The sequence below is a fragment of the Dysidea avara genome, chromosome 2 (assembly GCF_963678975.1).
Source record: "Dysidea avara chromosome 2, odDysAvar1.4, whole genome shotgun sequence".
In the NCBI taxonomy this organism is placed as follows: Eukaryota; Metazoa; Porifera; class Demospongiae; order Dictyoceratida; family Dysideidae; genus Dysidea; species Dysidea avara.
The window spans coordinates 9,842,978-9,860,379 of NC_089273.1; the positions used below are offsets into that span (position 1 = coordinate 9,842,978).

General features: G+C 37.0%; 1 protein-coding gene across 1 annotated transcript in view; it reads left to right on the plus strand.

The window, feature by feature from the left end:
- Positions 1-17,402, plus strand: part of LOC136247786 (mucin-22-like) — a 44,078-nt gene that overhangs the window by 10,091 nt on the left and 16,585 nt on the right. Inside the window, exons 19-37 of the mRNA XM_066039611.1 lie at positions 30-167; positions 224-427; positions 477-614; positions 664-870; positions 1,881-2,030; positions 2,081-2,284; positions 2,339-2,488; positions 2,541-2,744; positions 2,808-2,942; positions 10,779-10,979; positions 11,036-11,173; positions 11,230-11,433; positions 11,483-11,620; positions 11,670-11,876; positions 15,050-15,199; positions 15,250-15,453; positions 15,753-15,902; positions 15,955-16,158; positions 16,222-16,356. Coding sequence (XP_065895683.1) covers positions 30-167; positions 224-427; positions 477-614; positions 664-870; positions 1,881-2,030; positions 2,081-2,284; positions 2,339-2,488; positions 2,541-2,744; positions 2,808-2,942; positions 10,779-10,979; positions 11,036-11,173; positions 11,230-11,433; positions 11,483-11,620; positions 11,670-11,876; positions 15,050-15,199; positions 15,250-15,453; positions 15,753-15,902; positions 15,955-16,158; positions 16,222-16,356 — 3,261 coding nt within the window. The remainder of the gene's footprint in view (positions 1-29; positions 168-223; positions 428-476; positions 615-663; positions 871-1,880; positions 2,031-2,080; positions 2,285-2,338; positions 2,489-2,540; positions 2,745-2,807; positions 2,943-10,778; positions 10,980-11,035; positions 11,174-11,229; positions 11,434-11,482; positions 11,621-11,669; positions 11,877-15,049; positions 15,200-15,249; positions 15,454-15,752; positions 15,903-15,954; positions 16,159-16,221; positions 16,357-17,402) is intronic.

Below are 17,402 nucleotides of genomic sequence, written 5' to 3' on the forward strand. Positions count from 1 at the left end.
GTTGCTATGTAAAATTATTCCACCTACAGAAGCAGCATTATCACTAAATCAAACAGAATATTCAGTATCAGAAGTTGATGGTCAATTACTAGTGGGTGTTACACTTAGTAGAGTAACATCACAAGATGTAACTGTACTAGTCACTATCACTGATGGGACAACTACTGGTAATATTGTTAACCCAATGACTACATGATACTATTAATGTACATATCTTTCACAGGTGGAGAAGATTATAATGTAACACAACAATCACTACTCCTCATACCAGCTGGGTTGACATCATCATTATATAGTGTAGATATTATTAATGATATGATACATGAAGATGATGAGACATTTCATATTACTATAACATTGATGACAACTTGTTTATCAATAAGTGTTGATCGTAATGTTGCTACTGTGACCATCCATGATGATGAAGGTATGTGAATTGTACAGTGTGTATATGTGACTGTTACCATTTTATGTAGTTCCTATCATCACTTTTAACCAGTCAACATACACTATCAATGAAGATGATGGATTAGTTACAATTTTACTCATTCTCAGTAACCCATCAACAACTGATATCACTGTACAAGTGTTAACTACTGATGGATCAGCTACTGGTGAGTATGGGATAGGTGAAGTTTATGATAAATTACAATACTATAACAGGAGGAGGTGTTGATTATGATTCTGGACCATACAGTGTTTCATTTCCAGCTGGAAATACTAACGTTTCATTTGATATTAACATTACTATTGATAACTTAGTGGAGGATGATGAAGAGTTTCATCTCACCATTGATCCATCCTCACCACCCACTGGTGTTAACATCAGTTCACCTCATCAAACTAATGTGAATATTGTTGACAATGATAGTAAGTTGATATAGCATATAAACATATTAGATGCAGTAGAAGTAATACAGCCTTTACTGTATCTTTGTGAGTGTCGTAAATTCAAGGAATATGAACTGCATAAAAAATATATACAGTTGCAAATTATAATTGTGACAATTCTTTGAGAAGGCTTTTTGTGACCTTTCACTAAGAATTTGTGAAGCATAATGATTAGTGAACGTCTACAACATTTAAAAATGGTTTAAATGTTTGCAATTATAATGTTACATAAATTTAGTTCAGTATCAGTTCTAAATTTGAATACAACTGTAGGCTTTTTCACACTACACTTGAATGTGCATTGAATCCAGATCAAGCCATATCACACGTGAGCCGGATCGATCGCAGTATGCATTCAATCCAGCTTCATTTCAATCCACCTCGAACAGTGAATTGGCAGGACTCAATGTGCATTAGCTCAATTAAAAACGGGATGCCATATAATCACTAGATATCTTGTGCAAATCATGGCTATTGCACCATGTGTAAAGGGACAGCATACCTAGTTAAACTTGGCTTGTGGAAGCAATACAGTGACCGTGAGTGAGTGTCGAAGGAATGGTGTACACACCTTTCTGAAATCATTGTGCCTGGTACAGGTTTCCTCATAAGAACTAACCAGCTTTGTGACACCAACGTTTTATAAGCATGTTAACATATTACAGTAATTGCTGTGAATAATTTTCTGACTCCAAAGACGGTAGTACAATGACTGTTGCCATCTACATTTTTGTTATGTAATCACTTAATTACTATGTGTGCTATAAAAGCAAGTTGATTTCAGTTGCTACACACATATTGTGAAATGGATTTATGTGCATTCAATCCATTCTGAGTCTGACCACAGCTGGATTCACATTCAATATGTATTAAATGTGGAAAGCCGTAAAACTTGATATTTGATAATTATTTATCTATCTTTTGGTCTTGTGTAGATTTCAACATAATCAATAGTTTTAACAAAGATTTACTGTACTAATATTACACAGGTGTCAGAATCAAGTTTACACAGGATAGATTCTTTGGTTCTGAAACTGAAGGATCCATGTTAGTATCACTAGAACTAGTAGGAGGCACAGTCAGTATTCCAATTGATGTTACTATTACACCATCAGAACAATCACCAGTGTCTGCTGAAGGTAATAGTGTAATATCATTACAAGTTGATTATGTAGTATTTGACTAACAGGTGGTGTTGACTTTAATACTACCAGACTAGTTGCTACATTTGATGTTGGAATGACTATGAGTAGTGTTAATGTATCACTGATCAATGGTGATGTTGTTGAGGGAGATGAAGAGTTTTTGTTAACTTTAAATGTGTCATTGTTTGATGGAAGAATAACACCTGGTGATCGTAATACTACCACAGGAATTATCACTGATACAACTAGTAAGTGTTGACTGTGGAATTATATTTTGGTGAACTTATTTTGTTGTTTTCAAGTGTTGGTGATAAGTTTGACATCAGAACAATTCGCTGGAACTGAATCATCAGGATTAGTAGAAGTGATGGTGATGATGGAGGGAGGAACATCTATCAGTCCCATTAGCATAATAGTTACTCCTTCTGAACAATCACCAGTATCAGCAACTGGTAAGGAATACATTGGTAGATATAATGTTTAGTGATTACTATACTCCAATAGGATCAGGTATTGACTTTGACTCTAATCCAATTACTATAACAATTGAAGCTGGATCAACAGAGGGTAGAGGTAACATATCAGTGAGCTGTGACAATGTGGTAGAAGGAGTGGAGACTTTTGATATGAATTTAACACTTGCTAGTGATAATCCTCTAGTGAGAGTAGGTAGGGACACTTCAGTTGGAAGAATCACTGATAGTACAGGTATGATAGTAGTATAATATATCTATGTTGATCAGTGTGTGACATATATAATATCCTGTATAGTTGTGGTGAACATTGAACAGTCCAGTTATGAGACAAGAGAGAACAGTAGTGTAGTGACATTGACACTAACACTCAGTCACGTATCATCTGAACAATTTGAAGTTATTGTGACTACAATGGACATCACGGCTCTAGGTAATTGAATGCATTAATATGTAAACCTGTGTCTAGATCATTATCTATAAGTAGTTACATACTGTACAGTTTTCAGTGCAAATATGTGTAATCACCTATACTACTGAAAGTGATGTTTATAGCTTTCAGTATGTGCAGTAATTGTGACCTAGTCTGAGAATACCGGTCTTATCGCCCATGTCAGCAGATTCAATTTTTCACCCAGTACACAAAGCTACATGAATAAACTATCTAATTTCACAATCAAAATCAGCTAGACTTGAGTGGTCTGGTATTGCTGGCTGCTTTTCCCAAGCCCAATGGCGATCCGTACGTGTGGTCTGCGGCCTTAATGGAGCTCTGCGGCCTTAATGGAGCTCTGGTCAGCCTGGAGATGACTGTATGTGGCTGTACAGCTCTGTGGTGTTGAATGAGTACCTCTGCTGTGAATTTCCTTTCATATTAGCCAGTTTTGAGACCTCAATGGCCCAAAACTTGGCCTAATTCATCCCTTGGCCTTCCTTTTCAATTTTTAAACACCATCTTGCCTGCCTTCCAGGACCCCGCCTCCCACCCAATTTGCAGCTTGCCTGATACAGTTTTAAAACTATCTAAAATGGCATGAAACTTAGTTGTTGGCTACTTGCACAGTGAATGCTCTGGAAGGTAAGGAATTGGTGTAAAACGTGTGAAAATTTGGTACACATAGCTTCAACCATTGGCGAGCTACAACACACTAAATACTTAAAACCAGCAATTCTCGATACTTTTAAATAGGCGATAAGCCTGGTTTTCCCAGACTGGGTCACAATTGTGTTCACACACATCTTTAAATGAATCAAGACACACGGTAGTGTGTCGTGCGGCCCAAGAAGCCGGCGCGTAACACCCGTGAGTATATTGACAGGAAGAGAGAAAACGCAATTTTCGCACCTCCGTAGCTCTGTGCTTCCTTGATGAAACAAGACGATTTTTGCTGTGGACATGCCCTCCAACTGCAGCACTCTACATTCAAAATTTGAGCGAAATCGTTTCGCGCGTTCCCGAGATATGCGACTTCAAAAATTGGCTCAGTTTCTTCGTTTTTTTTCTTCTTATTTTTCTTTTTCTTGTCGCACACTTACAAAATCTGCTATAAAACGCGAACGCCATATCCGATTGCCTTGAAATTTGGCACACAGAAGGGGGATATAAAGGCGCATCTCGGTACCACATTTGGCTGGAATACGATAAACAGGCAAAGAGTTATGTTATGAGCGATTATTCACGAAAAATAACACCAATATGTTGTCACGCCTACAGGGTAAACCGCGTATGGGAAGAAGCTGAAACTCGGTGGGTGAATAGGTTAACTATTAAACCTCAAACCTTTTGTGGTTTGAAAGAAATCGATCTAAAAACCAGGAAGATACAACGAAAAAACCAACAGTGTGTAACAATTACGCAATCAAGATCAGCTAATAAAAAAAACGACTGCTTGCCACGACTACCAGATAAACCGCTTGGGGCAATGCTTTGAAAATCGTTGTACAGATGGAGCAATCATCTTAGAAAGGCTCATCAATGGTGTAGAAGAATCAGACTTAAAGCCACCGAGTTATAACACGAAATCCAACTTGATGCAGCAAGTGCGAGATCGAGATACTCTAATAGAGCAGTCATCCTAATAGAGCAGTTACCCTGAAGAGAATTCAAGAGATCAGCTAGAAATAAGAAACCTGTATAGAGATCAGTTACACACAAGCCACCCTGTAGAGAGATCAGCTAGAAGAAGTTACCTTGTAGGGAGTTCATGCAACTATGGAAAGAGATAGTTCAGCTAGAAAAAATCACCTTGTAGAGTTCAGCTACAAAGAAACCACCATGTAGAGAGTTCAGCTACAAACAAATCGCCCTGTGGAGAGATCAATAGAAGAAGTTACCTTGCAGAGAGTTCAGCTACAAAGAAACCATCATGTAGAGAGTTCAGCTACAAACAAATCTACCTGTAGAGAGATCAGCTAGAAGAAGTTACCTTGTAGAGAGTTCAGCTTCAAACAAATCACCCTGTAGAATGATCAGCTAGAAGAGGTCACCTTGTAGAGAGTTCAGTTACAAAAAAACCACCATGTAGAGAGCTCAGCTACAAACTAGTGACCTTGTAGAGACATCAGCTAGAAGAAGTTACCTTGTAGAGAGTTCAGCTACAAAGAAACCATTCTTTAAAGAGCTCAGCTGCAAACAAACCACCTGTACAGAATTCAGCTACACATAAATCACCCTGTAGAAAGATGAGCTAGAAAAAGTTACCTTGTAGAGAGTTCAGTTACAAAGAAACCACCATGTAGAGAATTCAGCTACAAACTAGTGACCCTGTAAAGACATCAGCTAGAAGAAGTTACCTTGAGAGAGTTCAACTACAAATAAACCATCATGTAGAGAGTTCAGCTACAAACAAATCTACCTGTAGAGAGATCAGCTAGAAGAAGTTACCTTGTAGAGAGTTCAGCTTCAAACAAATCACCCTGTAGAAAGATCAGCTAGAAGAGGTCACCTTGTAGAGAGTTCAGTTACAAAAAAACCACCATGTAGAGAGCTCAGCTACAAACTAGTGACCTTGTAGAGACATCAGCTAGAAGAAGTTACCTTGTAGAGAGTTCAGCTACAAAGAAACCATTCTTTAAAGAGCTCAGCTGCAAACAAACCACCTGTACAGAATTCAGCTACACATAAATCACCCTGTAGAAAGATGAGCTAGAAAAAGTTACCTTGTAGAGAGTTCAGTTACAAAGAAACCACCATGTAGAGAATTCAGCTACAAACTAGTGACCCTGTAAAGACATCAGCTAGAAGAAGTTACCTTGAGAGAGTTCAACTACAAATAAACCATCATGTAGAGAGTTCAGCTACAAACAAATCTACCTGTAGAGAGATCAGCTAGAAGAAGTTACCTTGTAGAGAGTTCAGCTTCAAACAAATCACCCTGTAGAAAGATCAGCTAGAAGAGGTCACCTTGTAGAGAGTTCAGTTACAAAAAAACCACCATGTAGAGAGCTCAGCTACAAACTAGTGACATTGTAGAGGCATCAGCTAGAAGAAGTTACCTTGTAGAGAGTTCAGCTACAAAGAAACCATTCTTTAAAGAGCTCAGTTGCAAACAAACCACCTGTACAGAATTCAGCTACAAATAAATCACCCTGTAGAAAGATGAGCTAGAAAAAGTTACCTTGTAGAGAGTTCAGTTACAAAGAAACCACCATGTAGAGAATTTAGCTACAAACTAGTGACCCTGTAAAGACATCAGCTAGAAGAAGTTACCTTGAGAGAGTTCAGCTACAAAGAAACCATTATCTAAAGAGCTCAGCTGCAAACAAATCACCTATACAGAATTCAGCTACAAACAAATCACCATGTAGAGAGATCAGCTAGAAGAAGTTAACTTGTAGAGAGTTCAGCTACAAAGAAACCATCATTTGTGACCGGATTTGCGAAAAGGTACCTTTTTCACACACAAAATTTGACCCATGTTTTGAACTTTGATGCTTCATAATGTCTTTATCATTGCATATAATTGCCTGAACTTTTCCATGAGTGTAGCTAAAGTATTTGGCTACATTCTGAAAGTTAAAGCAAGTTGGTCAGCGTAAGGAGTCAAGCGTTACATCATTTTGTTTGCTTACATGTAAAATGTGTGAAAATGGTACCTTTTTGCAAATCCGGTCACATTTAGAGAGTTCAGCTTCAAACAAATCACCTGTAGAGAGTTCAGCTACAAACAAATCTCCCTGTAGAGAGATCAGCTAGAAGAAGTTACCTTGTAGATCGTTCAGCTACAAACAAATCACCCTGTAGAGAGATCAGCTAGAAGAAGTTACCTTGTAGAGAGTTCAGCAACAAAGAAACCACCATGTAGAGAGTTCAGCTGCAAAGAAATCACCCTGTATAAAATTCTGCCACGAACAAATTGCCCTGTAGAAAGATCAGTTACCTTGTAGAGAGTTCAGCTACAAAGAAACCATTTTGTAAAGAGCTCAGCTGCAAACAAATCACCTGTACAGAATTCAGCTACGAACAAATCACCCTGTAGAGAGATCAGCTAGAAGAAATTACCTTGTAGATAGTTCAGCTACAAACAAATATCCCTGTAGAGAGATCAGCTAGAAGAAATTACCTTGTAGAGAGTTCAGCTACAAACAAATCACCCTGTAGAGAGATCAGTTAGAAAAAATTACCTTGTAGAGAGTTCAGCTACAAAGAAACCATCATGTAGAGAGTTCAGCTGCAAAGAAATCACCCTGTAGAAAATTCTGCCAGAAACAAATTGCCCTGTAGAAAGATCAGTTAGAAGAAGTTACCTTTTAGAGAGTTCAGCTACAAAGAAACCACCTGTACAGAATTCAGCTACAAACAAATCACCTGTACAGAATTCAGCTACAAACAAATCACCTGTAGAGAGTTCAGCTACAAACAAATCTCCTTGTAGAGAGATCAGCTAGAAGAAGTTACTTTGTAGATGGTTCAGCTACAATCAAATCACCCTGTAGAAAGATCAGTTAGAAGAAGTTACTTTGTAGAGAGTTCAGCTACAAAGAAACCATTCTTTAAAGAGCTCAGTTGCAAACAAACCACCTGTACAGAATTCAGCTACAAATAAATCACCCTGTAGAAAGATGAGCTAGAAAAAGTTACCTTGTAGAGAGTTCAGTTACAAAGAAACCACCATGTAGAGAATTTAGCTACAAACTAGTGACCCTGTAAAGACATCAGCTAGAAGAAGTTACCTTGAGAGAGTTCAGCTACAAAGAAACCATTATCTAAAGAGCTCAGCTGCAAACAAATCACCTATACAGAATTCAGCTACAAACAAATCACCATGTAGAGAGATCAGCTAGAAGAAGTTAACTTGTAGAGAGTTCAGCTACAAAGAAACCATCATTTGTGACCGGATTTGCGAAAAGGTACCTTTTTCACACACAAAATTTGACCCATGTTTTGAACTTTGATGCTTCATAATGTCTTTATCATTGCATATAATTGCCTGAACTTTTCCATGAGTGTAGCTAAAGTATTTGGCTACATTCTGAAAGTTAAAGCAAGTTGGTCAGCGTAAGGAGTCAAGCGTTACATCATTTTGTTTGCTTACATGTAAAATGTGTGAAAATGGTACCTTTTCGCAAATCCGGTCACATTTAGAGAGTTCAGCTTCAAACAAATCACCTGTAGAGAGTTCAGCTACAAACAAATCTCCCTGTAGAGAGATCAGCTAGAAGAAGTTACCTTGTAGATCGTTCAGCTACAAACAAATCACCCTGTAGAGAGATCAGTTAGAAAAAATTACCTTGTAGAGAGTTCAGCTACAAAGAAACCATCATGTAGAGAGTTCAGCTGCAAAGAAATCACCCTGTAGAAAATTCTGCCAGAAACAAATTGCCCTGTAGAAAGATCAGTTAGAAGAAGTTACCTTTTAGAGAGTTCAGCTACAAAGAAACCACCTGTACAGAATTCAGCTACAAACAAATCACCTGTACAGAATTCAGCTACAAACAAATCACCTGTAGAGAGTTCAGCTACAAACAAATCTCCTTGTAGAGAGATCAGCTAGAAGAAGTTACTTTGTAGATGGTTCAGCTACAAACAAATCACCCTGTAGAAAGATCAGTTAGAAGAAGTTACTTTGTAGAGAGTTCAGCTACAAAGAAACCATTCTGTAAAGAGCTCAGCTGCAAACAAATCACCCGTAAAGAATTCAGCTACAAACAAATCACCCTGTAGAGAGATCAGCTAGAAGAAGTTAACTTGTAGATAGTTCAGCTACAAAAAATCTCCCTGTAGAGAGATCAGCTAGAAGAAATTACCTTGTAGAGAGTTCAGCTACAAAGAAACTATCATGTAGAGAGTTCAGCTGCAAAGAAATCACCACTGCCCAAATTTCAAGGCAATAGCTCTTTCCAATCTGAAGTTATCAATTGTCAAAGTTGGCAAATTGGATGTGTGTGGAAGACCCCTTTTCGCAAATCCGATCACATATGTATTATATATATAATTTGTACATTTACTGATAAAATATTTAAAGTACATCTACTTCATCTTTTCGTCTTCCTGTAGTAAAGAAAAAAAACATAGGTTAAAAAAGTCCCAAAGCTGGCCATAGGCCGGCTTTGGGGTATACAAATACAAAAAGAAATGAAATCTAATCCAAAACAGCCAAGCTGTAAAAAAAGTGTGCGGCCCTCAGAAAGGCTATGGTGAAAAAAGATGTGAAATCCAAGGTGGCAGCCAAGAAATGGCTGTGATGGTAGGTTAATGGTAAAAATTTTAATAACGACAATTCAGGTGAATTTTTGTGCCGCTTCACAAAATTTACCTGAATTGTCATTATTAAAATTTTTACCATTAACCTACCATCACAGCCATTTCTTGGCCGCCACCTTGGATTTCACATCTTTTTTCACCATAGCCTTTCTGAGGGCCGCACACTTTTTTTACAGCTTGGCTGTTTTGGATTAGATATTATATAACATGAATATGTTGCTAAAGCTTGAGCATTTTCTGGTGAATAATAGCAATACACAGCAGGAAGACCAAAACAATCTTTTACCTACAAATGTGTTACTTTGTCCAGTTGTATAACCAGACTTCTGTTGCTAACCATACATCTTGTTGCATAACTGGACATTCTGTTGTGACGGCCCAGCTCATTTCATCAGTACTGTAACAGTTGTGTCATGTGAGCAGGATAGCCAACAATGCCAATACTACAGCTAAACATGATATCCATTCTACCATACATGCGCATCAAATCTAGCCTGATACCTATCTGGTTGTATATACAACTAGGCATAAAGATAACAGTGTTTTTCCCAGTTACATAACCAGTTGACCACTATAGAATCTGAATATTGAGTTGTACAACCGAGCAAAGGCGTGTGTAGTAAACTGATTTGTACAGTGCCTATACTACAGTAGATATATGTGCAAAAAAATAAATCATAAGTGCTCATTTAATTAATCATAAGTACTGGGTACAACAGTCTACGTAGTAGATGCTTATTTCATTATATTCACTATGAAATGGGGCAATCATCAAAGTTGGCCTCTATTATACCCATACAGTACTATCAAGTAGAAAGCTTAGAAACAGCAATTATCAATTTACAAATCACTGCAATGTAAACATGCAGAAATAATTCACATTGTTACACAAATGAATATAATTATTATATTGGACTATCCATGAAAACAGAAATCCAGTGGTGTTTTGGATATTCCAATTCAATAATTTTCCACTGTTTAATGAAGTAATTAAATGTGCATAATAATATCATTGTATTATGCAATTATTACCCAATTTATTTCAATGGCATTTATCTCAAAAAATGAAGTTGGTCAGGTTTTCAATCAGCAGCTTACATATGCGTACAACTTGCTCTATAATAGCCTCTTAGCCCTGTGTGCTTTATTTGCTATTGTTAATTTCCACTGTGAAAAAGATGGGATATAAGATGGTATTTCCAGTGGCTTATTGAATACAAATAAGCCTTAATATAAATCCTGTATTATACTCATCTTATACTTTAGTATAATGCATACTATACTATTGCATGTATGGTTTCAGTTTAATTACCACAATACTTGAAGTAGCTTATATCTGATATAATGCCCACACTATACCATCACATATATGGTTTCAGTATGTTTAACACATTAACTAAAGCCTTATGTGGGATTGTTAGTATAATACAGGTTATACCAAGCTTTTTTGTATTCAATAAGCCACTGGAAATACCATCTTATATCCCTCTTTTTTCACAGTGTTCCTTGTGAAAAACTGTTTTATTTTGTGAGCGTGTAAAACAATTTACATATTTTTGTTAGTAGGTATGGAAGATTACAATGGAACAAGGATCACAGTTGATGTTCCTGCTGGAGGATTAACACAATCATTTATAATAAACATTATTGATAACGATGTTGTAGAATGTGATGAAGTATTCAGTGTCGCTATAGAGTCTGTTACCACATGTGGAGTTACTACTGGAGATGTTATCAGTAGTAATGTGACTATAATGGATGATGATGGTGAGTGGAGTGACTACAGTGTTGTATCTTGCTATGTAAAATTATTCCACCTACAGAAGCAGTATTATCACTAAATCAAACAGAATATTCAGTATCAGAAGTTGATGGTCAATTACTAGTGGGTGTTACACTTAGTAGAGTAACATCACAAGATGTAACTGTACTAGTTACTATCACTGATGGGACAACTACTGGTAATATTGTTAACCCAATGATTACATGATACTATTAATGTACATATCTTTCACAGGTGGAGAAGATTATAATGTAATACAACAATCACTACTTGTCATACCAGCTGGGTTGACATCATCATTATATAGTGTAGTTATTATTAATGATATGATACATGAAGATAATGAGACATTTGATATTACTATAACATTGATGACAACTTGTTTATCAATAAGTGTTGATCGTAATATTGCTACTGTGACCATCCTTGATGATGAAGGTATGTGAATTGTACAGTGTGAATATGAGACTGTTACCATTTTATGTAGTTCCTATCATCACTTTTAATCAGTCAACATATACTATCAATGAAGATGATGGATTAGTTACAATTGTACTAATTCTCAGTAACTCATCAACAACTGATATCACTGTACAAGTGTTAACTACTGATGGATCAGCTACTGGTGAGTATGGGATAGGTGAAGTTTATGATAAATTACAATACTATAACAGGAGGATGTGTTGATTATGATTCTGGACCATACAGTGTTACATTTCCAGCTGGAAATACTAATGTTTCATTTGATATTAACATTACTATTGATAACTTAGTGGAGGATGATGAAGAGTTTCATATCAACATTGATCCATCCTCACTACCCACTCGTGTTAACATCAGTTCACCTCATCAAACTACTGTGAATATTGTTGACAATGACAGTAAGTTGATATAATGTATATTATAGAACTTTGCTCGGGCAAGATCAAAGGGAAAAGTGTACTTTAAATTTTATAAAGTACACTCTCAGCTGGACAACAGTGCTTCATCGACCACCAAGAGTGCTTTATTGCATTGCAAAGAGTGCTTTATTGAACAGATAAAGCACTCTTTGTGGGCAATAAAGAACAGTTGCCCACATGCATTAGTGCAGGTTAATAGCCTGCGGGGTTCGCCCCAATACAACTAATCACCCAAGCCAGTGAAGGCTGATAGCTTCGCCGCGCTGAGTGATCAATCATCCCAGCTAATACGAACAATACTACTGGATTGCTTTTATAGATATACCTAAATGCTTCAATGATGGGTGGGAGAAGGTGACGTTGCTGTTACGCTTGTTAATGTAAATGGACAAGTCCTGGAGATACAGTATCACGGAAATACTGCACCATGTGACTCACAATAGAATCGATTGTGGGTTGCGAGCAAAACCTGCCAAAATACACGATGAGCGTCTACCATGCCAACTATGGTAACTACACGTGAGTTACTTTGTTAAACTAGTTTGTGTGTGTTCAGGCTGCTAATAATTCATGCAACACATGTTAATTACGAGTCCTAGAGTATGGTGAAGCTACACAACTAGAAAGTTCCATAAATCATTTAAAGCATAGCCTTGCTCATGCTATTGAAAAATAAAGCATTTAGCACTTGGTCTCGATGCTAATAAAGCACTTGGCTTAGCCTCGTGCTTTATTAGCATCTCGGCCGTGTGCTTCATGCTTTATTTTTCATATAGTACTCGCGGCTATGCTTTAACATATATGACCAGATTTTACAAAACTGATCCAAATTGCACATCAAGCAAAATCAAACTAACACCACCAGTGGATAGCTACACTATCGTACTAGTAGTTTTGACACTCAAACTGGTTTCAACAGACGTTTTTTCTGGTGGGTGTGTAGAGCTCGAATGGTGGTTTCAGGCCTTGTTAAGGACCTGGCTTGGCAAGAATCAGTGGTTTACTGGTGGACAGCCTGACAATGTTGGCCAGTGTTTTTCTGTGGATTTTGCTACATATCAACCACTAAGGAGCCAGCACAGCCTTGTAATCTCATCTCTGGACTCCAATCATGGCCTGCCTCCATTTGAGGTCTAATACTTGCCCATCCCACCACCCCCCACCCCTTTGTGAGCGCTCGTGATACTACTTTGCTCTTCCAACAACTCAGATTTTCTATCTTGTTTGGTGGGAAACTCTACAGGCAGCTACAAGTACTGGAAGTGATCTGAAAGGTAACAGATTGATGCATCTTTAGTTTAAATTTCATATGCATGCTTGCTATCCTTGGAGAGTTATGCTGGCTTGAATTCTTTAGAACTGTTTATCTCGAAACTTCTATTGTGCGATTTGGATCGTTTTTCCAAAATCCAGTCACATATACATATGTTACCGGATTTTTGAAAAGGGGTCTTCCGCACACATCCAATTCTGTGAACTTGGAAGACCATAATCTACTGTTCAAGTAACATAATTTATTACCCCACAATTTTCACCATCTATTCAGCTATGTCGGTGCTCACTTCTGACCAAATTTCAAGTCAATAGTGTTTTCCAATCTGAAGTTATAAATTGTCAAAAATGGCAAATTGGATGTGTGTGGAAGACCCTTTTTCACAAATCCAGTCACATAATTATATTGTTGACTGATGGTAATTTAATATACAGTATATGTGAATTACTTAACTTGTAAAAAAGCGATAAGACTGATTCACCCAGACTAGGTCACACAATTTTATTATTAAAGCAAACAAGCTGCATAGAGGAAATAATTATATCCTTTCCACTACCAATTATTTCCGTAATTATTCTGGCATAATAGACGTGTCTAGATGCATCCCATCCCACTGCATCCATTTAAGTGTCCCAAATGCATACAGAAAAAGTACAGTAACAGCAATTTGTGCTTCTGATAGCTGTTGGTTTTGTGAAGGCTTTACTTTTGTGTGGTCTTTTCCCTAGAATTGGTGAAGTAGGATGACACATTAAAGTGCACAGCAGTAAATGTGACGGGGCCTGAGAAAATAGGGCATGTGGGCACTTGGTGTTTAGCCTATTTTTCAAACTTCCTTGATTCATAACTTTTCATACCAATAAGTTATGGCAATGAAATAAATGAGCATTTCATCAATTCTATGATTCAAATTACAGAATGCAAATGTGACTGGATCTATGAAAACCGTTCTTATCGCCCAAGACAGGAAGTTTGATTTTTTCACACAAACACAAAGCTTAATGAATGCACTATCAAGTTTCACTGCCACAGTCGACCAGAGTAAAGTGGTCTGCTTTTGCTGGCTGCTTTTCTAGAGCACAGTGGCGAGCCGTACAAGTGGTCTGGGGTCTTGATGGAGCCCTGGACAACCAGGAGATGGCTGTGTGTGGCTGTACAGCTCTGTGGTGTTGGACAATGACCTGTGCTGTAAATTTCCTTTCATTTTAGCCAGTTCTGAGCCCTGAATGGCCTATAACTTGGCCTAATTCATCCCAGGACGTCTCTTTTCAATTTTTGAACACCATCTTTCCCGCCTTCCAGGGCCCCTGCCTCCCACCCTTCTGGAGCTCGCCTGATACAGACAACCTCGGTTTAAAAACTATCTAAAATGGCGGGAAACTTAGCTGTTGACTACTTCTTCAGTGGATGATCAGGAAGGTAAGAAATTTTTGTGAAACGTGTGAAAATTTGGTATGCGTAGCTACCACCATTGGCCAGCTACAACACACAGAATATTTAAAACCGACGTTTCTCGATACTTTCAAATGGGCGATAAGACCGGTTTTCCCAGAGACAGTCACAAATGTTCTGTTCCAGTACTGAGATATGACCTTTAGTGTGACGATGTGTAGTTTGTGCCAACATGCCCTGTTTTCACAGGCCAAGTCATAAATTTGATATTTGTTGTTGACAATACAATTGTTATGGCTGTCAAAATATAATGTTTAAACTGTGATAAAAATGGTTGCTTAATATTTGTTTAAAATCTGAACGCATTTTAACTTGACCCTTGATAAATAATTGAATCTATTTACAAGACGTGGCTTTATGTCCTGTGTAGTTTGTAACAAATACTGTATTCAACAGCTTAAAGAAATGCTTATTTTATATCATACAGGTGGCAGTGTCAGGTTTACACAGGACAGGTTCTTTGGGTCTGAAACTGAAGGATCCATGTTACCATCATTAGAACTAGTAGGAGGCACAGTCAGTATTCCATTTGATGTTACTATTACACCATCAGAACAATCACCAGTGTCTGCTGAAGGTAATAGTGTAATATCATTACATGTTGATTATGTAGTGTTTGACTAACAGGTGGTGTTGACTTTAACACTACCAGACTAGTTGCTACATTTGATGTTGGAATGACTATGAGTAGTGTTAATGTATCACTGATCAATGATGATGTTGTTGAGGGAGATGAAGAGTTTTTTTTAACTTTAAATGTGTCATTGTTTAATGGAAAAATAACACCTGGTGATCGTAATACTACCACAGGAGTTATCACTGATACAACTAGTAAGTGTTGACTCTGGAATTTTTTTTGGTGAACTTATTTGTTGTTTTATCACAGCACAATCTATGCACAAATATTGACTGTATTTATTCCATCTGTGTTTTGGTGTTGGGACAAATAATCCAAATTTTTATCTTTACTCAAACAAAAACAGACCACAAGCTCCAATAGTGAACAACATTGGAGTCATTGAAGTTTGTTTTGTTTTATTATGGGTATTTTTTTAAAATGGTCATTTCAATACTGACCAAAGACAGGATTAGTATAGATAGTATTGGAACACTATTTTTGCTCTGTATAGTGTTGGTGATAAGTTTGACATCAGAACAATTCACTGGAACTGAATCATCAGGATTAGTAGAAGTGATGGCAATGATGGAGGGAGGAACTTCTACCAGTCCTATTAGTGTAATAGTTACTCCTTCTGAACGATCACCAATATCAGCAACTGGTAAGGAATACATTGGTAGATATGATGTTTAGTGACTGCTATACTCCAATAGGATCAGGTGTTGACTTTGACTCTAATCCAATTACTATAATAGTTGAAGCTGGATCAACAGAGGGTAGAGGTAACATATCAGTGAGCTGTGACAATGTGGTAGAAGGAGTGGAGACTTTTGATATGAATTTAACACTTGCTAGCGATAATCCTCTAGTGAGAGTAGTTAGGGACACTTCAGTTGGAAGAATCACTGATAGTACAGGTATGATAGTAGTATAATATATCTATGTTGATCAGTGTGTGACATATATAATATCCTGTATAGTTGTGGTGAACATTGAACAGTCCAGTTATGAGACAAGAGAGAACAGCAGTGTAGTGACATTAACACTAACACTCAATGAAGTATCATCTGAATCATTTGAAGTTGTACTGACTGCAATGAACATCACTGCTATAGGTAATTGAATGCATTAATATGCAAACCTATGTATAGGCCATTATATTATGTACTGTATAAGGACAGAACTGCGTAGACCTGTGCCTATTATGCCAGCATAATTTTGGGAATAGTAGTTCAACAATTTCATGAGAATAATTCTGGAATAATAGGATGGTTACAGGCACAAGTTTAGAATTATCAGATGTCAACAGTGGAATTAAGGGGCATGTCTATTCTGGGATTAGTTAGAAAAAAGAGTTAAGCTATTAAGAGTGATTTATAGCTGACATTATTATATGGGTGCTGGCTGAAAGGACTGAAAGCCTCTAAAACATTGATAAAATGTAATAGAACGTTCAATACTCTAATAAAGCAGTCAGATCATTTCATGTTAATAATCTGTAGTCAGGATCAAGGATTAAACTGCATGATTATCTGCAATTCAGAAACTTGTACATCTACTACCAGTGTATCTTCTTTAAGTCTTTGATCATTACCTATCAAACTTAGTATGTAGCTATAACCATCACTTTGATACACCAATAATTTAAGATCACTTGAATTAATACTGCAGTCTGCAGATAGCTATTCTAAGTCTGTTGTAATTATTTATGGCTAGAAAAACTAATGATGTGTAAGTTGGAGCACTTCATTTATGGCCGTTAATTAATTCTGGCAAAACTACTTAGATCAGCATCTTCAAACTAAGTGACTAGCTACAGAAACTAAATGAGGATTAGTTTGGAACAAATAGGCTAGACACAAGAATAAAAAAGAATGTGTGAAAAATTTGGGATATTCTAGAAGGAATAATAGGTAAAATTTTAAGCATAATAGGCTCAGGCCTAGACAGAACTGCCTATCATTAGTAGTTACGTAGTGTACAGTTTTCAGTGCAAATAATATGTGTAATCACCTATACTACTGAAAGTGATGTTTATAGCTTTCAGTATGTGCAGTAATTGTGTTTACAGACAACTTTAAATGAATGTTATATAACATGAATATGTTGCTAAAGTTTAAGCATTTTCTGGTGAATAATTAACATTATAGCAATAGACAGC